The sequence below is a fragment of the Haliotis rubra genome, unplaced genomic scaffold (genome assembly GCF_003918875.1).
Source record: "Haliotis rubra isolate DU_JTF1 unplaced genomic scaffold, ASM391887v1 Scf814, whole genome shotgun sequence".
Taxonomy (NCBI): Eukaryota; Metazoa; Mollusca; class Gastropoda; order Lepetellida; family Haliotidae; genus Haliotis; species Haliotis rubra.
The window spans coordinates 60263-86437 of NW_025767540.1; the positions used below are offsets into that span (position 1 = coordinate 60263).

Consider the following 26175-nt stretch of genomic DNA (forward strand, 5'->3'; position numbering starts at 1 on the left):
AATGATGATACATCTGAGTGGCCTACCAGAGAATCTAGCTCTAGGACTAAGAGCAGATCTACGCTACACGACGCCAGCAAACCTGCGCGCAGGACGGCACGCTCTTCAGAGCCAATGAGATCGTCATGAGATGATGAGGTTAATGAAGAACCTTCACGCAGGTTACCCACTTCTCAGAGAAAGAAACCTACACCACTTAGAAGGTCTTGAGAGACGTCTCGGGACTCAGACCCTCAACAAAATCTCTCACCTGCGCGAAGGTCATCTGAATTATCTTCAAGGGCGTCAACAACACCTCGCAGATCGTCACGGGATTCACCACTTAGGAATACATTGCCAGGAAGGCAATCCCGGCCTAGAAGACGCTCACCTTCACGCAGGTAGCCATACAGATCGCCTCTTAGAACTAGATCGCCACATAGATCTCCACGTAGATCGGCACGTAGATTGCCACGTAGATCGCCACACAGATCGCCACGCAGATCGCCACATAGATCGCCTCGCAGATCGCCACGTAGATCGCCACGCAGATCGCCACGTAGATCGCCACGCAGATCTCCAAGGATATTCAACGATCATATACCAGTGGACATGATACAAATGACGATGGCGGTATCATAATTTCGGACTCAGAGATAAAATATTGGATGGCTAATGGCCTGGACCTAGCGTCACCCTCGAAGGAAGAGATCTTCGCCAGCGCAAAGACTGATGGACACGTGTTGAAGTTCAAGGGGGGTACTCTTGTCCGAATTCATCACCTGCGCAGTCCTTCAGACTGAATCCACATCGTTGAGAAATTTTAGATAGATATATCTACATCAGAAGATAATAACGGGACTCATGGCCATATAGAGATCTTCACTTCCGTACAGATCTTCAGGTATTCACATTGGCGTGGTTCAGCAGCAGCCTTGCTAAGGCTAAGAAGTTACAAAGTCAACATATTCCCAACGTTCAAGTTGGGAATTCCCGCTACTTTACATGGGACCCTGCATAAAGGCCCCAGAGATTGATGTAAACTACAAAATCATCAACGACTCCCTTTGTAGAACTAACAACAAAGTTGAGCATCAACTCTACAAGGACCTGTGTGTTTCAACACAAAGAGGGTAATTTACGGCGCTTCATTGAGATTGATGAATGCAGTCTACAAGTAGCAGCACTGAGGAGGTGTAGACTTCAGCTGATCATCTGTATAAAAGGACGACTGCATTATCTTCAGGACTGAAGTAACAGTCACTGCAGCCAGGAAAACAGCCTACCTACATCGGTATTACGCAGCGAAATCTTTCGCGCGTTTACCATTCAACCCTCTTTACACGTGGTCACTTGTATAACTCGGGAAGGCTACGGACAAAACCGAGTGTTGATAAGATATCAACGGCTGCACTAGATTCTACAAGGACCTTTTTTCTGCTACACCGGTGACGTCACATCGCGGGAAGCTAAAGGAATCAAAATGCTTCATTTTGATTGGTCCATGAGAGACAATGCCCTGCGCAGAAGTCGGACGTAGTTCACATGTCAGGGAATGGTTTACAAGTGACAACAACCTTTCAACGACGGAGGAAGGCCTCAATTACAGTCCAGTTAGACGGGACCTACGTGATTTGGCTGTCTTCACGGGGTTAGAGACCTTCCCTGTCAGCATTGAAGACGATTCATCAGGCGAATTGCAGCAACATACTTTTGACGGACTTTTGGTGACGGCAGCCAGTCTACTTTATATAGACTTCACAACGATGGCAGTCACAGAGTCGGACATTGCTTCGTTTGCTTACGGACATGGCAGGGTTTCACGATCGTTGGATCTAGATACAAGCCATTGTATCTCAAGCACTACTCTCTCCGTTATTACTACGAAGTTGGCAGAGCCTACTCAGTCCTCAAGTCGGAACTAAAGATACAACAGATGGTATCGCAAGCTCTACTCTCTCCGTGGCCACTCAGACAGTGGCAGAGCCTGTTGGGGCTCCTCACATCAGCACAGGATATGAAACGCAGAGGGAGATTACAACTACGCCCACTACAGGTCTTCGTAAATGTACATCTGGACGATCCGGACCCCTACGGACTCCCCGGACAGACTAAAACCATATCTAATGTGGTGGACTCAGAGACCGAATGTTTGCTGAGGCACCTACTTAGCAGAGCCGGATTGCAAGATGCATCTCTATGTGGACGCATCTCTCCAAGGTTGGGGAGCACACCTCGACAACGAAGTGTCAGCTGGGAAATGGACAATAGAGGAGAAAAATCTGCACATCAACATGCTGGAAATGAAAGCAGTGATAAACGCCATAGTCCACTGGACCAGCATTTTGAAGAAAGCTCATCTAACTGTACACACGGACAACTCCACAGTGGCGTTCTACATAAACAGACAAGGATCAACAAGGCCGGCGAACCTTTTGAACCTCTGCTTTCAAATGTTCAGCATAATAGACAATCTGAACATCCACATAAAAGCATGTCACATTCCAGGAGCCAAGAATGTGATAGCAGACGCACTATCTCGTCCAACGCAGCCATCCCCAACAGAATGGATGCTACATCCAGAGATCTCCAAACAGATCATACAAGAGATGGGAATGACACTAATAGACCTATTTGCCACAAGATTCAACAATCAACTGGTATCATTCGTCTCACCAGTACCAGATCCACGAGCAGGGGCAACGGATGCTCTACGCAATTCTTGGGAAGGACTAAATGCTTAAGCGTTTCCACCACCAGCTCTAATACCGAAAGTGTTGCAGAAAATCATACAGACGAAGAACCTGCAACTGATTTTGGTCGTGCCTTACTGGCCAGCGAGAATATGGTTCCCCATTCTCATACAAGAACTAGGACCGCCTCAACTGCAACTACCAGAGTGGACGAACCTGCTAGTACATCCACACACAAAGCAAGTACACGGCAACCCAGAGGTGTTCCGGCTACACGCGTGGAGTGTATCAAGGCATGCTTGAATAAGAGAGGATATTCCGCCAGAGCAGCGAAAGCGGTCACACTAGCTTTACGCAAGTCAACACGCAGCTTGTACGCCGACAAGTGGCGAAGCTTTGAGACCTATGCTTTGAAGACAGGCTTCACAGCCATAAAAGCGACACACCCTCAAGTGGCAGACTATCTTTGTCACTTAAGACAAACAAAGCGGTTAAAAGGGTCAACACTCTCACCATACCTAGCGGCATTGAGCTCAGTTATCACTATGAGGACGAGTGTAAAACTGACGAAGGAACAAGAGTTACTGGCCTTACTACGCTCTTTTAAACTGGAGGACCAACAACAGAGATTTAAAGCTCTGGCGTGGGACCTCAACATAGTTCTACGGCATCTCACCAGTGACGCTTATGAACCATTAGATAGGACATCTTTTGAGTTCTTGATGCAGAAAACTCTATTCCTGATCGCCTTAGCAACAGCAGCAAGGATGTCGGAAATACATGCTCTGGACTTTGAGAGGACACGATTTGATGAAAATCGAAACATCGTGCATATGGGACTGAGATGGGACTTTATAGCAAATAATCAACTGCCAGATCAACCGAACAGACAATTCCACATCCCAGCACTATCATCAGTCCTTGGGCCACAGGATACACTGGACCTATCCTTATGCCCAGTAAGAGCATTGAAAGTTTACCTACAAAGGTCTAGGACCAGGAGACGAAAATTCAAGCGTCGTTTCATCCCTATATCGACAGCGACACAGACTGAGATCTTTCGCACTACGATATCAATATGGATGAGAACTGTCATACTACGGGCCTTCAAAGCAGCAGGACTTGATCCTCCAAGAGCCTCCAAACCACATGAAATCAGAGCTCTGCGTCAACACTCGCTCTACATGGGAATTGCTCTATCACGACGATAATGGAGGGCTGCTTCTGGAAATCGGACATGGTGTTTGCCAACCACTACCTGAGAGACATCGCCACCGAGGACGTCTCTGGCATTCATCATTTCCGCCCACTTGTTGTAGCACAACAATTGACAGTTCCACAGAGGCGCTGAGATGGAGTCTCGCCCTTTTATCACATGACTTGCAAAAGCCTACACTCAGGAGAGTTACAGCTTTAGAGGCCATATTCACGTTTCAGACAGACTAGCATAAGTGATAAGACCCAGTACTTGTAAGGACGTACTCGTACAGGAAAAGGTCGCTTCTCCACTTGATGCTTGCATCAAGAGATGGAGTTGCAAAATCCACATAAAAATGTTAACAGAAGCAAGGACCAAAAGTTAACAATTGTGGTCCCCCCATCAGAGAAAGCTGGAAGTAAAGGGTTACGGCAGCAGCAGAGCCTAGCAGCAAATTGAAGTGCTACCAGGAACACAGGACCAAAAGCCCGGAAATAAACGTAAATACAGTAGGAAATACATGCCATGACCGGATTTACGTATGTTTTCAGATATTTCCTAACTTCGGGCATATATTTCATATGAATCTATACCTTTGAAACATATGCTCATCGTACATTTTCGTATTCACAAGTCCCTCGTTCATGTATGCCATGACCGGATTGTCAGGTATTTCCAAACATGAATTGCAAAACAGATACCCCAGTAAATACATGATCATACAGTATTTCCGATGCATTCCTTTAAATTCAATGGGTGCTGAAATTTCCGATTTCGTTCTAAGTTTACCCAGGTTGGAAACATGTAAATTTACTTATGTGGGGAAACACTTGTAAATTTTCACATGTGCAAATGTTTACACACCTTAGATATTTATGTATCATACCGGATTTCAGGGGTACGTATATGAACGGTTCATACACCTTCATGTTACCTGTGCTCAAGCAAGATGATCATTTGTTTCCATCATGTGAATTACTTGGTTCATGTAATTTCATTTTCACACATTTTAGAACGTTTGAAATCAACGTTCACGTGACCTCATTATTCTTATCATCAAAAGAGCCTGACTAAGAAAGCAGTATTACGCAAGCTAACATGGCTTATTAAGCTGCGCTCGCACTTGTTGCCAGTATCAGTTACGCTTTGTCTGCGGTGTTGGCAAATCTTGTGAGTGGTGAACAAAGGGCTAAGAGCTGCCCCTTGTCCTTGCAAGTGTCCCTAGCTGTCCCAACAGAATAGCACTTTGTCTCTCTTGTAGTCTGTCTCACAGTCCCTGAACCACATTATTTTCCCTGCTGCCAAGCCCTCTCTGCAGTGCTAAAGCCCTAAATAGAGCAAGTCTAGATTTCCACAGGTTCTGAATCTCTAGTCTCCCTGGGGCTCCTTTCCAATTTAAATGGGCTTCTTTCTTACTATCAAAATTATCTATATTCAGAGACTAAGCATTAGTCTATCTCTCTCTTTGAGCACGGCGAAATACGCTACACGAACCAACTCGTAATTTCTTAAGTCTCTTCAGCTCTCGCATCAGTACTGTAAAATAAGTTTTGGCTGTACATAATTGGAATATTATTGCACTGCATGTGACCTTCCTTAATAGTCTCACAGTGCTTGAACCATGTTATTTCTCCTTCCGCTCAGCCTTTGCTGTAATAACGCCACACAAAAAAATAGTTTTTATCGTGTAGCGATTATGTCCGGATGGCACAGGCGGGTGCGTTCTCTGAGTTTACCATTGGCATGTTGGGCCTCTGAACCTTTTGTAAAATTTGTCTTGATTGTCCTGTTTAAATTGACGATCCATAAACCCAGATTCCGAAAGCAAATGACACACAAGTAAATGTGATGTTGCATTGCTGTAATTTTCCCTGTCGGAGAAGTCCTTCTGACAACATATATATTCCGTTGTTTGGAGCAGGCCTATGACTATTACGCCCCAGTGTTGCTAAACATCTTGCAGACCTTTAACCTGACATAGACGCAGACCTCGCATGTTCAAGTTCAGATCTGACAGGTGCCGAAAATATTGATTCCGACAAGAATGCAATATCTCAGTGGGTTATTGTTTTCCTAAGTAAGTGGAGTGCTTTCGACAACATTGGAGATAATGGTATCGTTGTCTTCCTGATATTCCCCCGAACGGAAGCTCTACCCATTTATGGTACAATGTGTAAGTTACAGATTTGTAGGGAATAGTCTTAAGACTTTTCTACTTTGACCACGATTCTTCGAACTTGCAACAGTCGTTTTAGAAGATCAAGAGAGAAAGGGGTAGTGTGCAATGTATCTGGCGGACGTATATGGAGAAAGTTCGAAGAATATTGCTGTATAAATACAATAATAGAAATACCGGTTATGTTTGAAACGTACCCTCCATCTGATAGCCAGTGAGATTATTGTGAAAGATCGCAATATGTATCATCATAAACGGCACCAGATAAAATTACATGCCATTCATTCCCACATTACATCCCCTTTATAAACACGGCACATCGTTGTTACAGGTAGGGCAAACACTCTCTTCTACAGGTTTCTGCCGGTTTCACGCTACATACATGTATTCAGATTACTGAGAAAAGTAGCGACGCATGTTCTCCTCCATCACACATATAATTGTATAGATATCCAATGATTAGGGATAGCGCTGCAGCAATTTATTGAAATTTACGACATACACTTTCATCTGTAGTAGTACTGCTATACCCAGCATCGTATTTATTTCTCTCTTACATAAGGTGAAATGTCACAGGGTTGTCATGGTAACGATAATTTGGCATACTATTTATTGTCTTATCTGCGATTAGAATTTAAATCCGTTTTGGCGTGAGCATCTCTAGAGAAAAGAAGCTGTAAAACGAATATTAATGTGATCGAACCCATAGGCCTTTGTCAAAGTGCGTTTCAAGCCACCTACATAAAAAACCTTCATGATAAATATCTGCTAATCCATGGCACGATTCCAACCATATCATGAGCATATGTTTGTGAATCATAATCAAATAATGATATTACAAGGCGTCCATGCCGTGTCAACAACACATGGAAACGCACGAGAATTGCAATACGGGCCCCAACACCAATGATTCTCCGTGACCTGGAGACACAATTCATGTGATTGAGCGTATGTAGGCAAAAGACAAAATGGATACTCGTGCTGTTATGCTTTTGAATTATTAAGTATTCGTTCTTGTCACGGGATACATGTATACAGTCCAGTTTCAACCAAATGTACATTCGAAGGATATCGAAATCTAGGTTAAGCTATTGGAATCATATTTACAATTAAAAGACCCAAACAATGGTCTGTTGTCCAAATATTTTGTTTTCCATATCTTGTCCCAATCTGTATCCAGAGACCATACAATAGTCTATGATATAGTCTCTGTTTTATCATAGTCAGAGAACGATATTATTTCCCCTTTTAAATGAAGCATATCTAGATATTCCCAGGTTCAGCGTCTGTTAAAACTCACTGCAGGGTTCGGGTTACAGAGTAAACAATACCAAACACCGGCGGCTGGCGGGGACCAACATCTTCAGTAACATTTACATCTGCCAACGCTTAATTCGCAAGTGGTGAGGCAATACGCTAATGAGGCTAAGGGTTCTGTACCATGTTTGTGAAATATCTATGATGCCTTATATGAAGTCTATAATCTAAGCAAGTCTAGCTATGTATGGCTTTGAGTCACTGCTTGAAGAAAAGCTCCTTTAGAATTTGATTTGGTAAATATTAGTATTTCACTGACTCAATCACATTCGAAAACGCGTAGCAGCCTATAATTCATTGTGACTACGATTAAGCCATCACTGTAAAACACGAGGGTTATTTCCTTTGAGTTAACTGACAGGCTTTCGGTATCAAATATTTAGAACTCCAGTCAAAGGTGATGTTATGCTGTCTGGAAATATGGCGTTTTGTAATGCTTTTGTTGCACTTAATGATAAGTGATTGTTAAATGTACATATGATGTTTTTGAAGGATAATCTCAGCTGACTCAGAGACTTTGCACGTGTTTTCCCCCACTCTTTCCACACCCATCCTTCAGTTTTTATGCTTGTGACATGATCTGCACATTGATAATTTAAAACAGGTATATAAATAATAACTTATATAATGTATAACAAATCAGACAGCAAAAGCAAAAATTAAAACGCATGAGCAACATAAATGATGTCAGGTAGTAAACTTTCAATAATTACAGAAACTGCTTAGTTATCTAACTTTATGAACTAATTGCAATCACTACAGTTTTCTATAATCTACCCAAGAGATGGAATCAAAAAGTGTACAGTATATTCCGTCGGGTAACTGAAATTTGAGAAAACGTCCTTATGGGACAACATCTGTATTCCGAATCAAAAGAGGCCATCTGACGTAGTGGTGTAACGATTCATCGATAGTATCGATGTTTGCATAGTCAACTATGCGATACGAATGCATATACAAAACACATTTAGGCAATACATCAGGATATTAATATCGCAAGGGTCCGTGATACATCGATGTATCGCCACAAGAGATGATATATCCCGATACTACTTAAGTACTACTGAAAGTTGTAAGGAGTATTGCATTAGGAATAGGAAGGGAGTCTCTTTGAAATTCTTCTGAAGTGAACCTTGTACTGTGAGACGAACTTAAGAATAATGCCGACCTGTCATTTGAACCCGTGCATCTGAATAGCGGTGCAGTCCATTTTACCATTAAGGTGCCGAGGGTATGTAAAGCGATAAACTGTCAGTGTTGGCATTGTCTTGGTTACTGTGTAGCAGTGTTGAATGTACTGGCGAATTGCGCATTTATCAAACTCATCAAATTCAATTTTCTCTTCGCTACGAGTACGCACTTTCCCTGGGCTTGTGAACTTACTGGTACCCATCGCGGGAACGCATTTACCAGGCGCGTAGCAAGCCAATTTTTCGTGTAAGCCCGATAGGTTGCAAAGCTGTATATTTAGTTAGTGTTGAGGCCTTGCCCAACTTTCATTTTCAAAATCATGTCTAAGCCCGGGGCTTTTTTCATGGTGATAATTTCAAAACCCAAATCACTTTATTAGGCATTGGTCTAAAATGGAATTTTAACAATTAAGGACCTTTGTAATGAAGATATTTTAAGTCTTTTGAAGATCTGAAAATCAAATTTGATATTGGAGGAACATATATGGTATTGTAATGTTGATAGTGAAACGTTATGTCATGTATATTGGGAATGTGTTGTAACTCAAACCTTCTGGAAAGAACTTGAAAACTGGATAATCCAAAACAAACAGAAATTTGAAATAAGAAAGACTTTGGTTTGGTTTGGTTTTTGGTAATAAGCCATTGCTAAATCATATAATCTTTTATGCTAAAAGTCATATATATACTTGCACTTTAAAGAAAATAATTCCAAAAGTTAATAATGTCTTAAAACTTTTTAAGGACACTTACGCGGTTGAAAAATTCATATCCAGAAGGAACAATAATTTTGATAATTTTCAGAGAAATGGTTTCCTTTATCCTCAGTTTTCAATCTCTGACTTAATCTGTAATCAAACTTGAATAACTTTATTGCATTATAATTTCTTCATGCTACCAGTTGATGAACTTTGATCATGCATATGTACACTTTTGCTTTACTTTATATGCTTGTATTCAATTATGGGAACAAATGGGGAAAAAATCACTAAGAGTTTAAGGTAGCTGGTCACGTGATCATTATCGTATTCTAGTTTCAGACCATCACACCGATTACAAATGAGATATTCTTCAAGATCATTAAGGTTAACAGCTGTGTTTGTTCAAACATGCCATAGAAAGTCAAGTGAGTGTATGAGTGGGTTTTTTCCAACACGTGGGCGGACATACATACATACCATTGCAACCGCTTCACAATATATTATATGCACAAATATTCTACATACACAATGAATTTTAGTAGAGTGGGTCGTTTATGTTTCCGTAGTTCCACCAGAAGACATTTTGGATAATAAATATCACACTTTTGATATAATCATACACAATTAAGTGTTTCGCCATATATTCTTACAAACTTAGCTGCAAATACTTGCAATACTGCTGACTCACCTTTAAGCAATATTTACGTATTCACTCAACAAGTCTTTGTCACTCCAGATGTTTTGTATGCATGCGTTGGTTATGTACAGCAAAGTATACCATATATACAGCTTAGTATTTCTAAGTAACCCACCTTCGTCACACTTTGGTATGAAAGGTGTCAGTTGAGTTTACACAGGACCCTTTGTGTGCCCTGTTGATACTATTTACACTCATATGGTCCTGCTTGCAGGTGGAATATAGCCATTATGTCACTGCATTCACCATACATTACCGATTTCCATATTTCATAAATACCTACACTGAGCACTTATCATCTTAACTTGACAACGACCGGTAAACATCTTTTGTCTTCAATGAATAACCTGTAAACACCATTCGACAGCTTAACAACTGCACCTGTGACAAACAAATGTACTATGTGAACACCGAGAGGAGAGAGCAAGGTTCACATTCGTCATGTGGAGGCACCTTTAGGACAATTGTAGCTATGAGAAGAAGTACCGCAACCTTGAATATGACTTAGCTCTTTGTACAGAAATGTATACGAGTTCAGGTATCAAAAGAGGGGTATGGTCTTACAACAGCACGTAGCTCTCTTGATTCCAGCTCTCTTGGTTTCTGTTAAACCCGGCAAAGCCATAACATGCCATTACACTGATTAACAGTTCACAGAGGTGTCATAGCTCAGCACAGTTATCATTGAGGTACACAGACTAAGTGCGACATAATGTTCAAACACCTGACCCCTATGATAACTAACAGTCAGTGTTACTAGTATACACATGCTCGAGCAGAAATACGACATTTCCGAATCATTGCGCAGAAAGTGTTTTCTGCAAGGATAAAACATCACGTGCCCGAAGTTTTCAAACCTAATACATCGAAGTGTTCAAACTAATACATCGAAGCTCTGTAAAGAACGCGGCGCAGAAATGTCTAATGTTGGTTGGACAGTAGGAATATTTGTTTGTATCTGTTACATGAACAAAGTAGTTGGTGTAGAAGTGATAGAGTGTGAACATTTTTCAAACTCTGTGAACTGTACAATACTTGTCTTCAAGCAATTGAAATATGTTTTAGTTGTTTGACAAATAACACCATTTATTCACAACTATGAATGATGTCTTAGCTTTGTTAAGAAAGAGAACAAAGATAAGATACAATTTAGACAGCAGACTTAAGAGTTTTTTCAGTGATTCTGAATTCTGATATAAATTACATTGAATTGGTGTGGAAACACAACTTCCCAAAGGAAACTTCAGATTCAAATGTATTTTAAGGTGTGCTGAACATGTTTGACTGTACCTTCTTCAACATGAAATGCTGAAATTTTATGATATCAACAGCTCTTTTTAAGTGTGTGTAAGTGAATGTAACACAGGTTTTAATGAATTTATAACTATTTGTAGTCACGATATGGCTGAAATACTGCCACTGTGACTGTAAACTTTAACTCACTCACTCACTCATGATATATCGTCTCGCCTCATTAAACTGGTATCAGGATGTATCGTCTCTCCACTTAGACTACGAAGCACAGCTCTAAAACCAAGTATGTGCATATTTACACATTTAAAACAGGACTTCACATCAGTAATACATTGTAATCATCTTTTTCGAAAGTATAGATAATGAAATTTGTGCAGCTATGTGAACACACCTGTCTGTGTTTTATTGCTATAAGCTGTCTCTCCTTGTATGTCATATATAAGAAGTGTACCTAAGGTCAATTATTTAAACTATAATGTAATTTCCATTACAAAAAGTATAAACGGTATTACCTACTGATCAGAAAGACTTATCAGTACCCCACCGCCACCACCCCACCCTAGGCCTACCCCATCCCACACCCTCTCCCTCTCACACACATGCACACACACACACTTCCTAACATGCTTATCGCTCCGGCCCATAGACCCAGTATTGTAACCTTTTAAACAGACATCACGTGTATGTCAAGAAAGGCAGGCACGTTAATAGTGGTGCTCAGTCATGGGTATCACTTCGCCATGTGTTTCTAATGATCTCCGTGCATTATGGCGTGGTCCGACGCGCTAACGAACCCGATGTTACAGTTACATTACAGAACCATTGAAATACATGTTAAAGTAGTGTTAATCTTGTAACACTACATTTACCCATTAACCAACCATTTACGCGTCTACTAAATATATGACAAACCTAACCCTGGTCATACGAGATTTCAAAGGTATTGAAATGCATGTCCTACAATCACAGCATTTACATACGTTACACATGCTAGAAAACACATGAAAATAATGGCCAGATTTACACACCTGTGAAATACAAGTAAATACAGACTTGAGTGTTCATTTATTTTAACACCCCTTTAAACAGTGTGTGTGGTGGAAATCTGACAGCCAGATGATACGTAGATTTCCAACGTTGTTCATATGGCCGCCGGATGAAACGAATAAAATATTATACCTAATGCTAGTAAATGTGGGTAATACAGTCATTTTGTGTGAAGCATGTTCTTTCTTGAGTTATCGCCCCAACAAGCTTATTTGATGTATGAAATGCAACGAAAAACAAACACCAGCGTATTTACGAGGGATTAAAACTGTTATTACAATTTATGTAAATATTTATTACATTTTTCCGCAACGAAAATTATTACAATTTACGTCAATTTTATTACAATTTGCGTATTACAATTGACGTCAATTTTTATTACAATTTACGTTTTGATTACAATTTACGTCAAATTTATTACAATTTGCTGCAAGTATTACAATTTGCGTTTTTATTACAATTTACGTCGTAACAGTTGTTATTACAATTTACATCGTAACACAGGTTATTTTTCATTTTCTGCAATTTTTAAAAGACATATTATGTCCCAATGTGTTGTGATGACAAATATCTGGTTAACCACATTACTCACACATATGAAATTTTGGATATGGCTTTTCTAATAATTTCTTCAAAATAAAATGGATTCTTTTCAAATATTGGACGTCGAGAATATAGTTTTGAACGCCCCTCGTATATACCACCCCAAATCATCTCAAATTATTTATCTGTCTACTATGTCCAACACTATAACAACTGATATTATTACGATTTGCAAAATCTGTCTACTTACAATGTACACCAGGAAGCTTAAAAAAAATATTTCAACATTTGATTCATCTCAATTATGTAATTTTTTTTATTAAAACACTACCAACAACAGCACCTGTATACTCTGTGCAGCTTAATCTCACACTGTATACCTCACCCCATAATCTCTCCTTTGGGCCAGGTCATTACCAGACAGGTAAATGCAACGTGTTGTTTAAACTAATTGTAGGGGTTATGGGCTGTAGGGGTAATGTGATGTAGGGGTACTGGGCTGTAGGCGTTATGGGAGACAACCGTTACTGAAGGCCAATATTCTAACCCGGACCTTCACAGGTCTTTTGTGATGATGTCAAAAATACTAATACCATTTGTATTTCCTTCATATTATTATACATTAATAGTTTTGATAAGTTTATTGGCAATATAATTGCATTTGCGTGACTCTTAAACCATATAAATAAAAAAATAGAATTGGTTCCGGTGCTATTTGTTGGGATAAACAAACCAAAATAGGGGACGCCGCTTTTCCTCGGGTTCCAAACTTTAAAGCGAAGTCTTCAATTAAGAAACATTTTCAATTGATAGGATAAACAGTATAAGCATCTATACCAAAACGTAGCAATATAACAATATTGAAGTTGATCATCCATAAACATTTGTCATAACTATTGCTTACAACTTCTAGAATGCCTAGCAAACAGTTCATTTTCAATTGATCTCTTGTACAATCACATCTGAGTCCTGCCAGTGGCCAGTGGCATTGTTTCAAAAGAAAGGAAACAGTATATTTGTCCTTATCCTGACTCATGCTGAATTGCTTGTCTTCTTCTTGCGAACTATAGTGGAACACTTGAATCCCCTTTTGAAGCTCCCTTAAAAAAAGTGGACGTAAAATCACTCACCCCAGTTGCCTCCATTGAATTCATCTTTTGGCGCGAAAAGGTCACATGTTCGGCCATACTTGTTCACTCTCCCCTTCTTCGCCCTAGTGGACGGTTGTGAGATCGCCTGGGTCCCCTATACGGCATATATCCTTTGAATTTTAGGCTGTTATACTAAATTAGGCTGTATAAGGGCTTTATCAAGGATTTACCAGCAATATCGTTAGGAATTTATTCTAAATTTGTCCGTTTTTCTCGTTGTTGATAACATGTCTCAACTGGTTTACATTTCATGAAAACTTGCATTTCTTTGTCAGCATTTATCTCAAATTGAATTTTGTAATTATTTATATTCTGTTCATAGACGTGCCAAGGACAAATTGAGACGGCAGTTATTACATACATACTAACATTTGTATAGCGCCGATATCCAGCTCAGCTCAGCTGCTCAAAGACGCTTTGTTTTTCAATCGTTCACTGGATATCAATCTCAACGGCACATCGCATTGTCAATCTCAACTCCCTGGGGAACATACAACTGTTGCAGCCACTAGGCGCACCGAGTTATTGTGGCATTCCCATCCTTACGAGGTACCGATTCACAGCTGGGTGGACTGGGACACATAGTCACAGTACTTCCAAGTTTACTGCACGTTGCTGTACCCGCAACTGGGTGTTTGCACGTATTCATGTGGCCACCATCTGCTCATATACCAACGGATTCGTGGGTTCTTTTAAGTGCACAGGGTTGTGTACTGTACACTAGGGGTTGTGACAACACTGAAAGGGTGTGCACACAAAGTTGACTCCAAGGTTTTTACACCCGGTCACAGGTGGGCTCGATCCCGTCACCTCAATTCGCTGGATCACTAGCCTGGCGCTTTAGACAGTTCGCCCGCAGCGGTGGTGAGATTGTCCCTAATAACTGTGGGTTGTTGTCTGTTGAGGTACATCATTCCAGTGTGCTGCCGGTGACGTCTGCTGAGCAGAGAATTGAGGGTTCCGGCCTGAGGAAAAGATCGTCTTCGACTCAACAATCCTCGTCGCAGTCTAAAAAGACCAAGACGCCGTCTGCTACGAAGACTTAGACGTCTTCAGACAAGTCTACACTCAAGTGGCACCCATGAAGGGCCACCTCCTCGTGGTGGGTGCTGGGTCACGCTAAGCGCCCTTCACCCCCGTTGTGGACCCGGGGGGATATTAGGTCCACCAACCCGTTTGCCGTGGGTTGCGCCCCTGTGTCGGTGGAGGACGGTAGCCTGGTGGTTGAGGGCACTGGTTCCAGGAACAGTGTTCCTTTGCCCAACACACCACTTCGGCCCTGACTTCACCTAGACGGGTGGTTGAATGGGCCCGGTTCAACCAATCGGCTGGTCATGCCGAGCCCTGAGCACTAAAACTTTCATTGCTCTATCATTATTTGGCTTGGATTTTAGAAACATTATTGACTTGTTATTTGTTGTATATTATATGATAAATGAATTTTCGAACTTGAAAAATTTGCCTAGATGCTGGTGCCAGAAGGCGATGGCTCATGGGCCAATCTGGTAGGTCATATCTTTCGAGATGTCATCCTGCTTGAGTATACCCTCCTAGTATCCTTGGTGTCGTCTGTTGGAGATCCATAGACATGTGACATCGTCCTTGTTGACACTCCCGTGGTGGGTGAGGATCTAGGAGGGTGAAACATATATATTTCAATCATGGCACCCCCACACAAAAAACGTTCCTACGAATCCGATGATTCGATTTCCTCAGAGGATGAGCTTCCTACATGTCTCACCAGCCCTGACAATTGGCCTCATTTCCTGGTCATGTGTGCTCCTGATGGTGGCCCTCTCAAGTTGAACCCTTTTGCTGTGGCAAAGGGCATTGAAGGTTTAGCCGGTGATGTTAAGGAGATTAAAAAGCTACGATCTGGTTCTTTGCTCATTGAGTGTAGGTAACAGATACAATCTAAACTTCTGCTCAGCACAAAATCGTTGGCAAATGTTCCTGTTGAGGTGTCCCCTCACAGGACATTGAATACAAGCAGAGGCATCGTCCGTGATATTGGGCGCTTGTCTTGTTGATATGAATGAAGTTGACATCGCCGAGAATTGCAGTCACAAGGAGTTACTGATGTTAAACGGTTCACGGTCAAAAAAAATAACGAGATTATCAAAACAAACACCTATTTATTCACTTTTTGTCTTCCAGTTCATCCCACATCTCTGAAAGCAGGTTATTGCAATTTGAGGGTGGACACATTTATTCCCTACCCTTTGAGATGCTTTAACTGTCAAAAGTAAGGTCATGGGTCCAAGTCCTGCCACAGTCCAGCTGCTTGCCAACGATGCGCAGGAACATGCCAGGACAGCAGTCTGTGTGACAAACCTCCTGTTTGTGTCAACTGTTCTGGTGGCCACCCGTCTTCATCCAAAGAATGCCCTACATGGAAATTGCAATCTAAAATTTCGCGGGTGAAACACGAGCGCAATATTTCATTCCTAGAAGCGAAAAAGACTGTTCTTGCACAAGAACAGTCTGGTCCGAAACTAAAGCCTCGAAACCGAAACAAGTTGAATGTACTTCAGTCGGATGCCAGACAGATTATACCTGGACTTCGACTTCTGCTCCCACGTTGCTGTCTACTAAAATCCAGGTGAAACCTTCTCAAGTGACGTCCTGTTCCCAAACCATGTCTTCCTCCAAAAGTATCATTCAGTCCAAAGCGTCTTCTGAGATGGATACATCAGCATCTCAGAAACAATCATCTGTGAATCCATCTGACGTTCCTCCATCATCAAGATGGAATTTTAAAAAGGCTAACTGGCCTTTATATGAAATTCTGTGTGCTGACCAACTGAAACCTGAACTTTTTAATGATATTCCTGATGCCATAAAATGTTTTTCAGATAAACTCAATGACATAGCTGACGAGTGTATCCCAAAGTCCTCTGCAAATCCTCACATGCGAAAACCTTGGTTTAATGCTGAATGCAAACAGGCTCGCAAGGCACGGGAAAAGGCTGAACATTCCTTCGTCGCCATCCTATGGTCCATAACTTGAACAAATTTAAAATTGTCAACGCTAAGGCAAGGCGTACTTTTAAACAAAATAAACGTCAATCTTGGCGAAACTATGTATCGAAAATTAATTCACGTACGCCGATTTCTAAGGTATGGAATATGATCCAGAAAATCAAAGGTAAGGGCTCTAGATCTAGTGTTCACCATCTCAAAGACGGTGATCACTTATTAACTAATAAATCTGATATTGCTAATAAACTTGGCGAAACACTGGCACAACATTCTTCTTCCTCAAATTATTTACCTCACTTCCAACAGTATCAAAAACAGCAAGAAAAGAAGCCTATTAATTTTACTTCAGATAATGGGGAAGATTATAACGAGGTGTTTTCGACTCATGAGCTCAATACTGCTCTTTGACCAGGCCCACGATACTGCTACAGGAGCTGATAACATTCATTATCAACTTCTGAAGCATTTACCGGATTCATGTTTAGAGACCCTTTTGAATATCTTTGATGATATTTGGACTTCTGGAGAGTTTCCTTCTTCATATGTGATGCTATAATTGTCCCGATCCCTAAACCTGGACGTGATCATACGGATCCTTCGAATTATCGACCAATTTCTCTCACTAGCTGTGTTTGCAAAACCATGGAACGCATGATTAATAATCGACTTGTTTGGTACTTGGAAACAAATAACCTCATAACAGATATACAATGTGGTTTCCGTAAAACAGAAGTACTGTCGATCACTTAGTACGTTTGGAATCGTTTGTTAAAAACGCTCTCATAAATAAACAACACGCTGTGTCTATCTTTTTGATCTTGAAAAGGCATATGACACAACGTGGAAATATGGCATTTTAAAAGATTTACATGGCTTCGATTGCAGAGGCCGTTTGCCTCAATTTATAGCCAACTTTTTAGGGACAGACAATTTCAAGTCCGTTGGCTCTACACTGTCTGACCATTACAATCAGGATCAGGGTGTCCCACAAGGCAGTATTTTGTCTGTCACACTATTTAGTATAAAGATAAATAGTTTATCAAAAGTTTTAAACGATTCAGGTGATGGATCGTTATTTGTGGATGATTTTAATGTTTCCTGTCGTGGTAAAAATATGCATACTATTGAACGGCAATTGCAGTTGTGTTTAAATAAAATAAATAAATGGTGCCTTGAAAACGGCTTTAAATTTTCAAAGTCAAAAACAAATTGCATACACTTTTGTAGAAAATATAAGCCTCATAAGGACCCTGAACTAACTAGGAGGCCAAGTTCTTGGGTCTGATTTTTGACTCCCATTTAACGTTTCTTCCTCATATCAAATCCCTAAAAAATAAATGCCTGAAGGCGCTCGATTTATTAAAAGTCGTGTCTCATTCAAAATGGGGAGGAGATCAATCTACCCTCTTGCATCTATATAGATCACTGGTCCGTTCGAAGCTTGATTATGGCTCAATTGTGTATGGTGGAGCCTGCAAAAGCAACCTAAAACTACTTGATTCTGTCCACCACCAAGGTCTAAGACTTTGTCTTGGGTCTTTTCAAACTTCTCCTGTTGACAGTCTCTATGTCGAGGCAGATGAGCCATCTCTTCCACAACGCCGTACCAAACTATCTTTACAATATATTACAAAACTATACTCTCACAAATCTAACCCTGCATATAACTGTATCTTCAATCCCCTCTATGAGGATTTATACACCAAGAAACCTTCTCTTGTTCCGCCTCTTGGGCTCAAAATTAAACCTTTCATTTCTGCTGCCGGCATTGAGCTGGACAATATATCTCCTTCCCGTCTTCTTTCTTCTCCTCCTTGGCAATTGGTGAGGCCAGAAGTTGACTTAACATTAACCACATTTAAAAAATCAGAAACTAATGATCTACAGTATAAACAAGAATTTAGTCAATTACGAAATAAATATAATACCTATAAATCCTTATATACAGATGGATCCAAGGATGGTGGCACGGTGGCTTGTGCCACTGTCATTGGGTCCAAAACAATATCTTCCAGACTACCCAATGACAGTTCAATTCTCACAGCAGAAGCAAACGCAATACTAACAGCTCTTAAATATATTAATAAACACCGTAAATATAAACAATATATCATCTTTTCAGATTCTCTTTCGTGTCTTCAGGCTATTAAAAATCTTTCTTGCAAACATCCACTTTTATTAGAAATTATTGAATTGCACAATGCACTTGCTACTGGCCAATGCGACATCGTCTTTTGTTGGTTACCCAGCCACGTTGGCATTTCTGGGAATACAATGGCTGATATTGCTGCTAAGGCAGCACTCAACAAATCTGTGACACCACTTCTGATCCCATACTCTGATTACAAAGCTGCTATAAGATCTTATATCCGTGATCTGATGCAAAAGAAGTAAGACACCCAAGTAGGTATCAATAAATTACATGCAATAAAACCCTATATCGGTTACACTTACTTGGGTTGTCAGTCCAGATTTGAAGAGGTCATTATGCGACGATGTCGTATTGGCCACACTAGATATACTCATGAGTACCTATTAAAAGGTGAGGATCCTCCGTTTTGTATTCCTTGTGATGAAAGAATCACGGTCAAGCATGTCCTGCTTGACTCTGTTGAATATTCCATCACAAGGGATATTTATTTCAACGTAAAAACTATGAAGGATCTTTTTAGTCATATAAGTTCTCATTTAATTATTGCCTTTTTAAAAAAATTAGACTTGCTAACTGATTTGTAAATAGATATATATTTTATTATTGGTAGTTTAAATTAGTAACTGATATTGTTAGTGGCAGTACCCTCAAAGGGTGTTGAAGTAGCGTAAAATTATTGTCCTCCTGAGAGGGTACGTAAGTCCCAAAACATTTAGTCAATTTCAGTGTACCAGGTTTTTAATCGTAGAATATGTGTACTTTTAATTTATGGCTAGGTTTCTCTTCTGTCGCCAATGGCTGAAGGGATGGTGTAAATCCAGCTAGGGTCCATGCAGGAAGCAAATGTACTGTAAGTCCCCATGGTCCCTAGTATGGTGATCTACCTTCAGTTGTTGGCGATCAATAGCCTGTTTTTTATATTGTATCGTCTTGTATAGTTCAAATGTTTTAGATTTCTGTTACTAGTTTTATATCTATATCTGTGATAATCTAGTTATTTTACTGTCCTTCGTCGGCAGAATTTTACAATTTCACTTAAATTGTCGATATATTTATAACTTGCTTTAGTCACGATATGGCTGAAATATTGCCGATGTGACTTAAAATCTTAACTCACTCACTCACTCACTCACTCTACACTCAAGTCGTCAATGGGAGCAGCGAAGAAGTCGAGGTGCTTCGCCGCAGATATCAACCCATCGGACGAAGCAGAGGTTTACGATGACCCATCGATCCTCATCCCTGAAGTACCGGCGAGGAAGAAGACGAGGTCTTCTTCTACACTGGCGTCTGCAACTATATCTACGCAGTCAGACGGCCTATCTGCGCAGACTGCAACAACCAGAGAGGACAGGTAGTCCTAAGATGACACCTCAACACTGTCAGATGCGGCGTCATCTGTACAGCAACAGCAGTTATCAGCGCAGACCTTCAACCCGGGCATCTTTATGCAGCAGTTTACCCAGCAGATGATGGACCTGATGGAACGTAGGTTCGCTCAGGAGAAGACTGCAGAGAGGCAGACGAATCTACACCTCAGCGGGATGAAGGACGCAACCTGCATGAAGGAAACGTTCGTGAAGGGAACGCCCAGGATGGCAACAGCGATCGTGACGAATCTCGTGAAGGCATTCACAGAAGGACCACTGGTGAAGACACTCTTGGAACCAACAACCAAGATAGAACATCTGCTACAGACGAGAAGCATTCGTGAAGGCATCGCAGATCATCTTCATCCTCGGACTCAGATAAGCACCAGAGGTCTACGCGTTCACCACGCAGAAGAGATTATACGCCTTCACAAAGGCATACAACTTACAGAGACAGGTCACCATCGCGCAGATCCTCGGCAAGATCTTCATGGTCGTCACCACGCAGGTACAGATCACCTAGTACATCTCCAATTAGGCATTCACCAGTGCCTTCGCGCAGGCTTACACATAGACCTCCACCTAGAGATCAGGACCAACAGCAACGACCTTCAGAATGTGACACATCGCAACCGGAGGATGATGGAGGAGTTATTTTCTCAGATACAGAAATCAAATCATGGATGGCTAATGGTCTGCAGCTTGCATCATCTAAGGAGAATAATGAAGCCTACACTTACATGATGTCTAACGACGATTGTAACACGCTAACGCTACCACCCATAGATCCGGTACAAGACGTCCCAGATAACCTCAGCAAAATCCACACAAAATGTCAGGATAAATCTGACAAGCTGTGGTCCCCCACATTCATCAGAGGAAGCTGGAAGAAAGGACAAATGCCATTAGAAGTTCCTAAGGGGGTATAAGGACGTAAATCAGCAGAGAATTCAGAGTGGCTTGACCCTACACCGTTTCCGTCGGATTCGACAGGCAACTAAGCAGGAGTCAGGATAAGGAAAAATATGTGATTTTCTGACTACAATTGATATTTTATATTCATGAGGTTAGACCTTCTGACCTCCCCTCATGGCACTCTGGATTTCCCTGCAAATCCAAGTGCCAGGGCTCGAAATAACGGAGAGAGTGACAAGATGGAGTAAAGGGAGACTACTGAGGTGAGTGATTTTACGTCCACTGTTTGGAAGGGAGCTTCAAAAGGGGATTCAAGTGTTCCACTATAGTTCGCAAGAAGAAGACAAGCAATTAGGCACGAGGCAATTAAGCATAAGTATAAAATATCAATTTTAATCAGAAAATTACATTTTCAATATGTTAAACCATGTGTTACACTGTCATATTATATTGCAATAAATATTGCAATACGCAAACACACATAGTATGACCAGAAATTATTGAGAATTTTAGGAATATGTTTTATAGGATTTCTAGTGTAAACAACCTTGACCAGCTATTAAGTGCTTGGTTTCATTCAAGCGAGACAACTCTGTTAATCCGTTTTCATTAGTTTGTGGAGAGTAATCCCCCTTCGTTTACTTGCTTGCAGACGACATTTTCAGTGATCCTCAGTATGGATGATTTAGAGAAGAGGAAGTTGATTTTAGAGTATTATAACAAGGACATCAGATCAGCTAAAGTGATTTCAAGTAGAACAGGCGTCCCTTTTGTCCACTGTTTATCGTGTTTTGAAAAAATATTGCAAATGGATATGGCATTGAGCACCAGGGAGATGCAGGTAGGCCCAGAAAATTGACTGTCGGTGACAGGAGGCGGCTTGGTGTTCTTGTTTCTAAAAGCAAACGAAGGAGTTTAGAAAACTTAAGGCTGGATACGATTGATAGAGGAACTGTGGCTGTCTGCAAAGAGACAATTAGAACTGAGCTGAACCAGTCTGAGACCTGACCTACCTGAGCCAGTCTGTGACCTGACCTAGCTGAACCAATCTGTGACCTGAACCAATGGGTTGGCAGAAAAGTCGAGGAATTCCATCACCGATCATGAAACCTGAACAAAAGGAGCGACGTTTGAACTGGTGCTTACAGCATATATAATTTTGACTGGGACAATGTGATTTTCTCAGATGAAAGTTCTGTGTGGACCAAACAAACTGAAAAACCTTTGTATCAGCGCCGAAATACACTCCGAAATTTAACGTTTGGGGTAGCATATCTGTGTTAGGGGCAACGCCCTTCTGTGTATTTGAAGGGAATATGAACAGTGAGCGGTACACAGATATTCTCGAGGGACATTTACTTCCATCTGCTCACGTGTTCTATGGAAATGTTTGGATTTTCCAGCAGGACAACGATCCAAAACATCCTATAAAGCATTCACAGGCCTGGTTTCGGACCCAAAATATGACATTATTAGATAAGCCAAGCTATAGCCCTGACCTAAATCCAATAGAAAATGTTTGGGGACTTATGAAGGAAAGTGTCAATAAGAAAAATCTGACAAATATTGCTGCAATGAAAGAAGAGGTGGTTCGATATTGGGACAGCATGGACCACAACTTTCTAACTTCTTTGATCAGTAGCATGCCCCGCCGCATTGAAGCCTGCATTGCTGCCCATGGTGACTTTACAAAATACTAACTGTTCACCTCTCTTTGAATCTGGAGTTATGTTCTACTAATATTCACATTAATACGTGAGTAATGAGTGAAAAGAATAAAATAATGTACAATCGTTAAATTCTCAATAATTTCTGGTTGTACTGTAATGAGGATGGTAGCATGATAAGGTTGTAATACTGATGTCGATTATGATGTTGACATGGTGAGATTGTAATGTTGATGTCAACATGGTGAGATTGTCATTATTGATTTCACATGATGAGATTGTCATGTCAACAGGTACATGCACTGGAAGAAAGGCTGCAGCTGACACAGATGACAGCTGCACAGCAGCGAGCCATACCCACAATCTTGCAGGGTCAGGACGCCCTCATCAAGTCACAGACTGGCTCAGCTAGGTCAGGTCACACACTGGCTCAGGTAGGTGAGGTCGTAGACTGGCTCAGGTAGGTCAGGTCACACTGGATCAGGTAGGTCAGGTCACAGACGGGCTCAGGTAGGTCAGGTCACAGACTGGCTCAGGTAGGTCAGGTCACAAACTTGCTCAGGTAGGTCAGGTCACAGACTGGCTCAGGTAGGTCAGGTCACAGATTGGCTCAGGTAGGTCAGGTCACACACTGGCTCAGGTAGGTCAGGTCACAGACTGGCTCACCTAGGTCAGGTCAGAGACTGGCTCAGCTAGGTCAGGTCACAGACTGGCTCAGGTAGGTCAGGTCACACACTGGCTCAGGTAGGTCAGGTCACAGATTGGCTCTGGTAGGTCAGGTCACAGACTGGCTCAGCTAGGTCAGGTCACAGACTGGTTCAGCTAGGTCAGGTCACAGACAAGCTCAGCTACGTCAGGTCACAGATTGGCTCAGGTAGGTCAGGTCACACACTGGCTCAGGTAGGTCAGGTCACAGACTGGCTCACCTAGGTCAGGTCAGAGACTGGCTCAGCTAGGTCAGGTCACAGACTGGCTCAGGTAGGTCAGGTCACACACTGGCTCAGGTAGGTCAGGTCACAGATTGGTTCAGCTAGGTCAGGTCACAGACTGGCTCAGGTAGGTCAGGTCACAGATTGGCTCAGGTAGGTCAGGTCACAGACTGGCTCAGCTAGGTCAGGTCACAGACTGGTTCAGCTAGGTCAGGTCACAGACAAGCTCAGCTACGTCAGGTCACAGACTGGCTCACCTAGGGCAGGTCACAGACTGGCTCACCTAGGTCAAGTCACAGACAGGTTCAGTTAGGTCAGGTCACAGACTGGCTCAGCTAGGTCAGGTCACATACTGGCTCAGGTAGGTCAGGTCAGAGACTGGTTCGGCTAGGTCAGGTCACAGATTGGCTCAGCTAGATCATGTCACACACTTGCTCAGGTAGGTCAGGTCACACACTGGCTCAGATAGGTCAGGTCACAGACGGGCTCAGGTAGGTCAGGTCTCATACTGGCTCGGGTAGGTCAGGTCAGAGACTGGCTCGGCTAGGTCAGGTCAGAGACTGGCTCAGCTACGTCATGTCACACACTGGCTCAGGTAGGTCAGGTCACAGACTGGCTCAGCTAGGTCAGGTCACAGACTGGCTCAGCTAGGTCAGGTCACAGATCGGCTCAGCTAGGTCAGGTCAAAGACTGGCTCAGCTAGGTCAGGTCACAGACTGGCTCAGCTAGGTCAGGTCACAGACTGGCTCAGCTAGGTCAGGTCACAGATTGGCTCAGCTAGGTCAGGTCACAGGCTGGCTCAGCTAGGTCAGGTCACAAACTGGGTCAGGTCACAGGCAAGCTCAGGTTGGTCAAGTCAAAGACTGGCTCAGCTAGGTCAGGTCACATACTGGCTAAGGTAGGTCAGGTCATATACTGGCTCAGGTAGGTAGGATCACAGATTGGCTCAGCTAGGACAGGTCACACACTGGCTGAGGTAGGTCAGGTCAAAGACTGGCTCAGGTAGGTCAGGTCACAGACTGGCTCAGGTAGGTCAGGTCACAGATTTGCTCAGGCAGGTCAGGTCACAGACAGGTTCAGCTAGGTCAAGTCAAAGACTGGCTCAGGTAGGTCAGGTCACAGATTGGCTCAGCTAGGTCAGGTCACAGACAGGCTCAGCTAGGTCAGGTCACAGACTGGCTCAGCTAGGTCAGGGCACTACTGGCTCAGCTAGGTCAGGTCACAGACTAGCTCAGCTAGGTCAGGTCACAGACTAGCTCAGCTAGGTCAGGTCACAGATTGGCTCAGCTAGGTCAAGTCAAAGACTGGCTCACCTAGGTCAGGTCACAGATTGGCTCAGGTAGGTCAGATCACAGAAAGGCTCAGCTAGGTCAGGTCACAGGCTGGCTCAGCTAGGTCAGGTCACAGACTAGCTCAGCTAGGTCAGGTCACAGACTAGCTCAGCTAGGTCAGGTCACAGATTGGCTCACCTAGGTCAAGTCAAAGACTGGCTCACCTAGGTCAGGTCACAGATTGGCTCAGCTAGGTCAAGTCAAAGACTGGCTCAGCTAAGTCAGGTCACAGATTGGCTCAGCTTGGTCAGGGCCCCGTTCCTCAAAGCTTTCCCATACTTTAACATAGGCATACGACTGTCGTAGCGCTACGATCGCTTTGAGGAACGGGGCCCAGGTCACTACTGGCTCAGGTAGGTAGTTGTAATTCACTATGGAAGTGTATGCTACTATTTCATGTGTTTGCTGTGGGGGTAATATGTCATTTCAGATGTAGTTTGTGGTTTGTAGTGAACTAGGTAAATGAATGCTGAGGAGGTTATCCACTATGTAAGTGTACGCTGCAGTGAAATTATCAATGTAAGGAATGCATGGTTGTTTCAGGAAAGACCCTGGCGTTTGCCGTGCCTATAATACAGAAACTGCAGGCCTTGGAACCTCCTATAACCCGGGCTGATGGGCCGTACGCTATTGTCGTAGTACCCACGAGAGAGGTAGGTAGTAGCATACAAAATGTTCAATACAGAGGGATGACACACAGACAGACTGGTAGCAGTTATAGTCCAGCAAATGCGTTTCTTCCAGAAGGTGGCGCTGGATTGACTGAAATAGACCAATCGTCTTAGCAACCATGATGGATATGGCCAAAGTAGGATTGCAGATTGAACCCAAACAAAACTATATTCTGTATAACACAGAGAAACCAGATAGGTGAGGAGAGGTG

At 42.2% G+C, this 26175-nt stretch overlaps 1 protein-coding gene across 1 annotated transcript in view; it reads left to right on the plus strand.

Moving 5' to 3' along the window:
- Window positions 1-26175, plus strand: part of LOC124261885 (probable ATP-dependent RNA helicase DDX31) — an 83936-nt gene that overhangs the window by 57211 nt on the left and 550 nt on the right. Inside the window, exon 3 of the mRNA XM_046696251.1 lies at window positions 25836-25945. Coding sequence (XP_046552207.1) covers window positions 25836-25945 — 110 coding nt within the window. The remainder of the gene's footprint in view (window positions 1-25835; window positions 25946-26175) is intronic.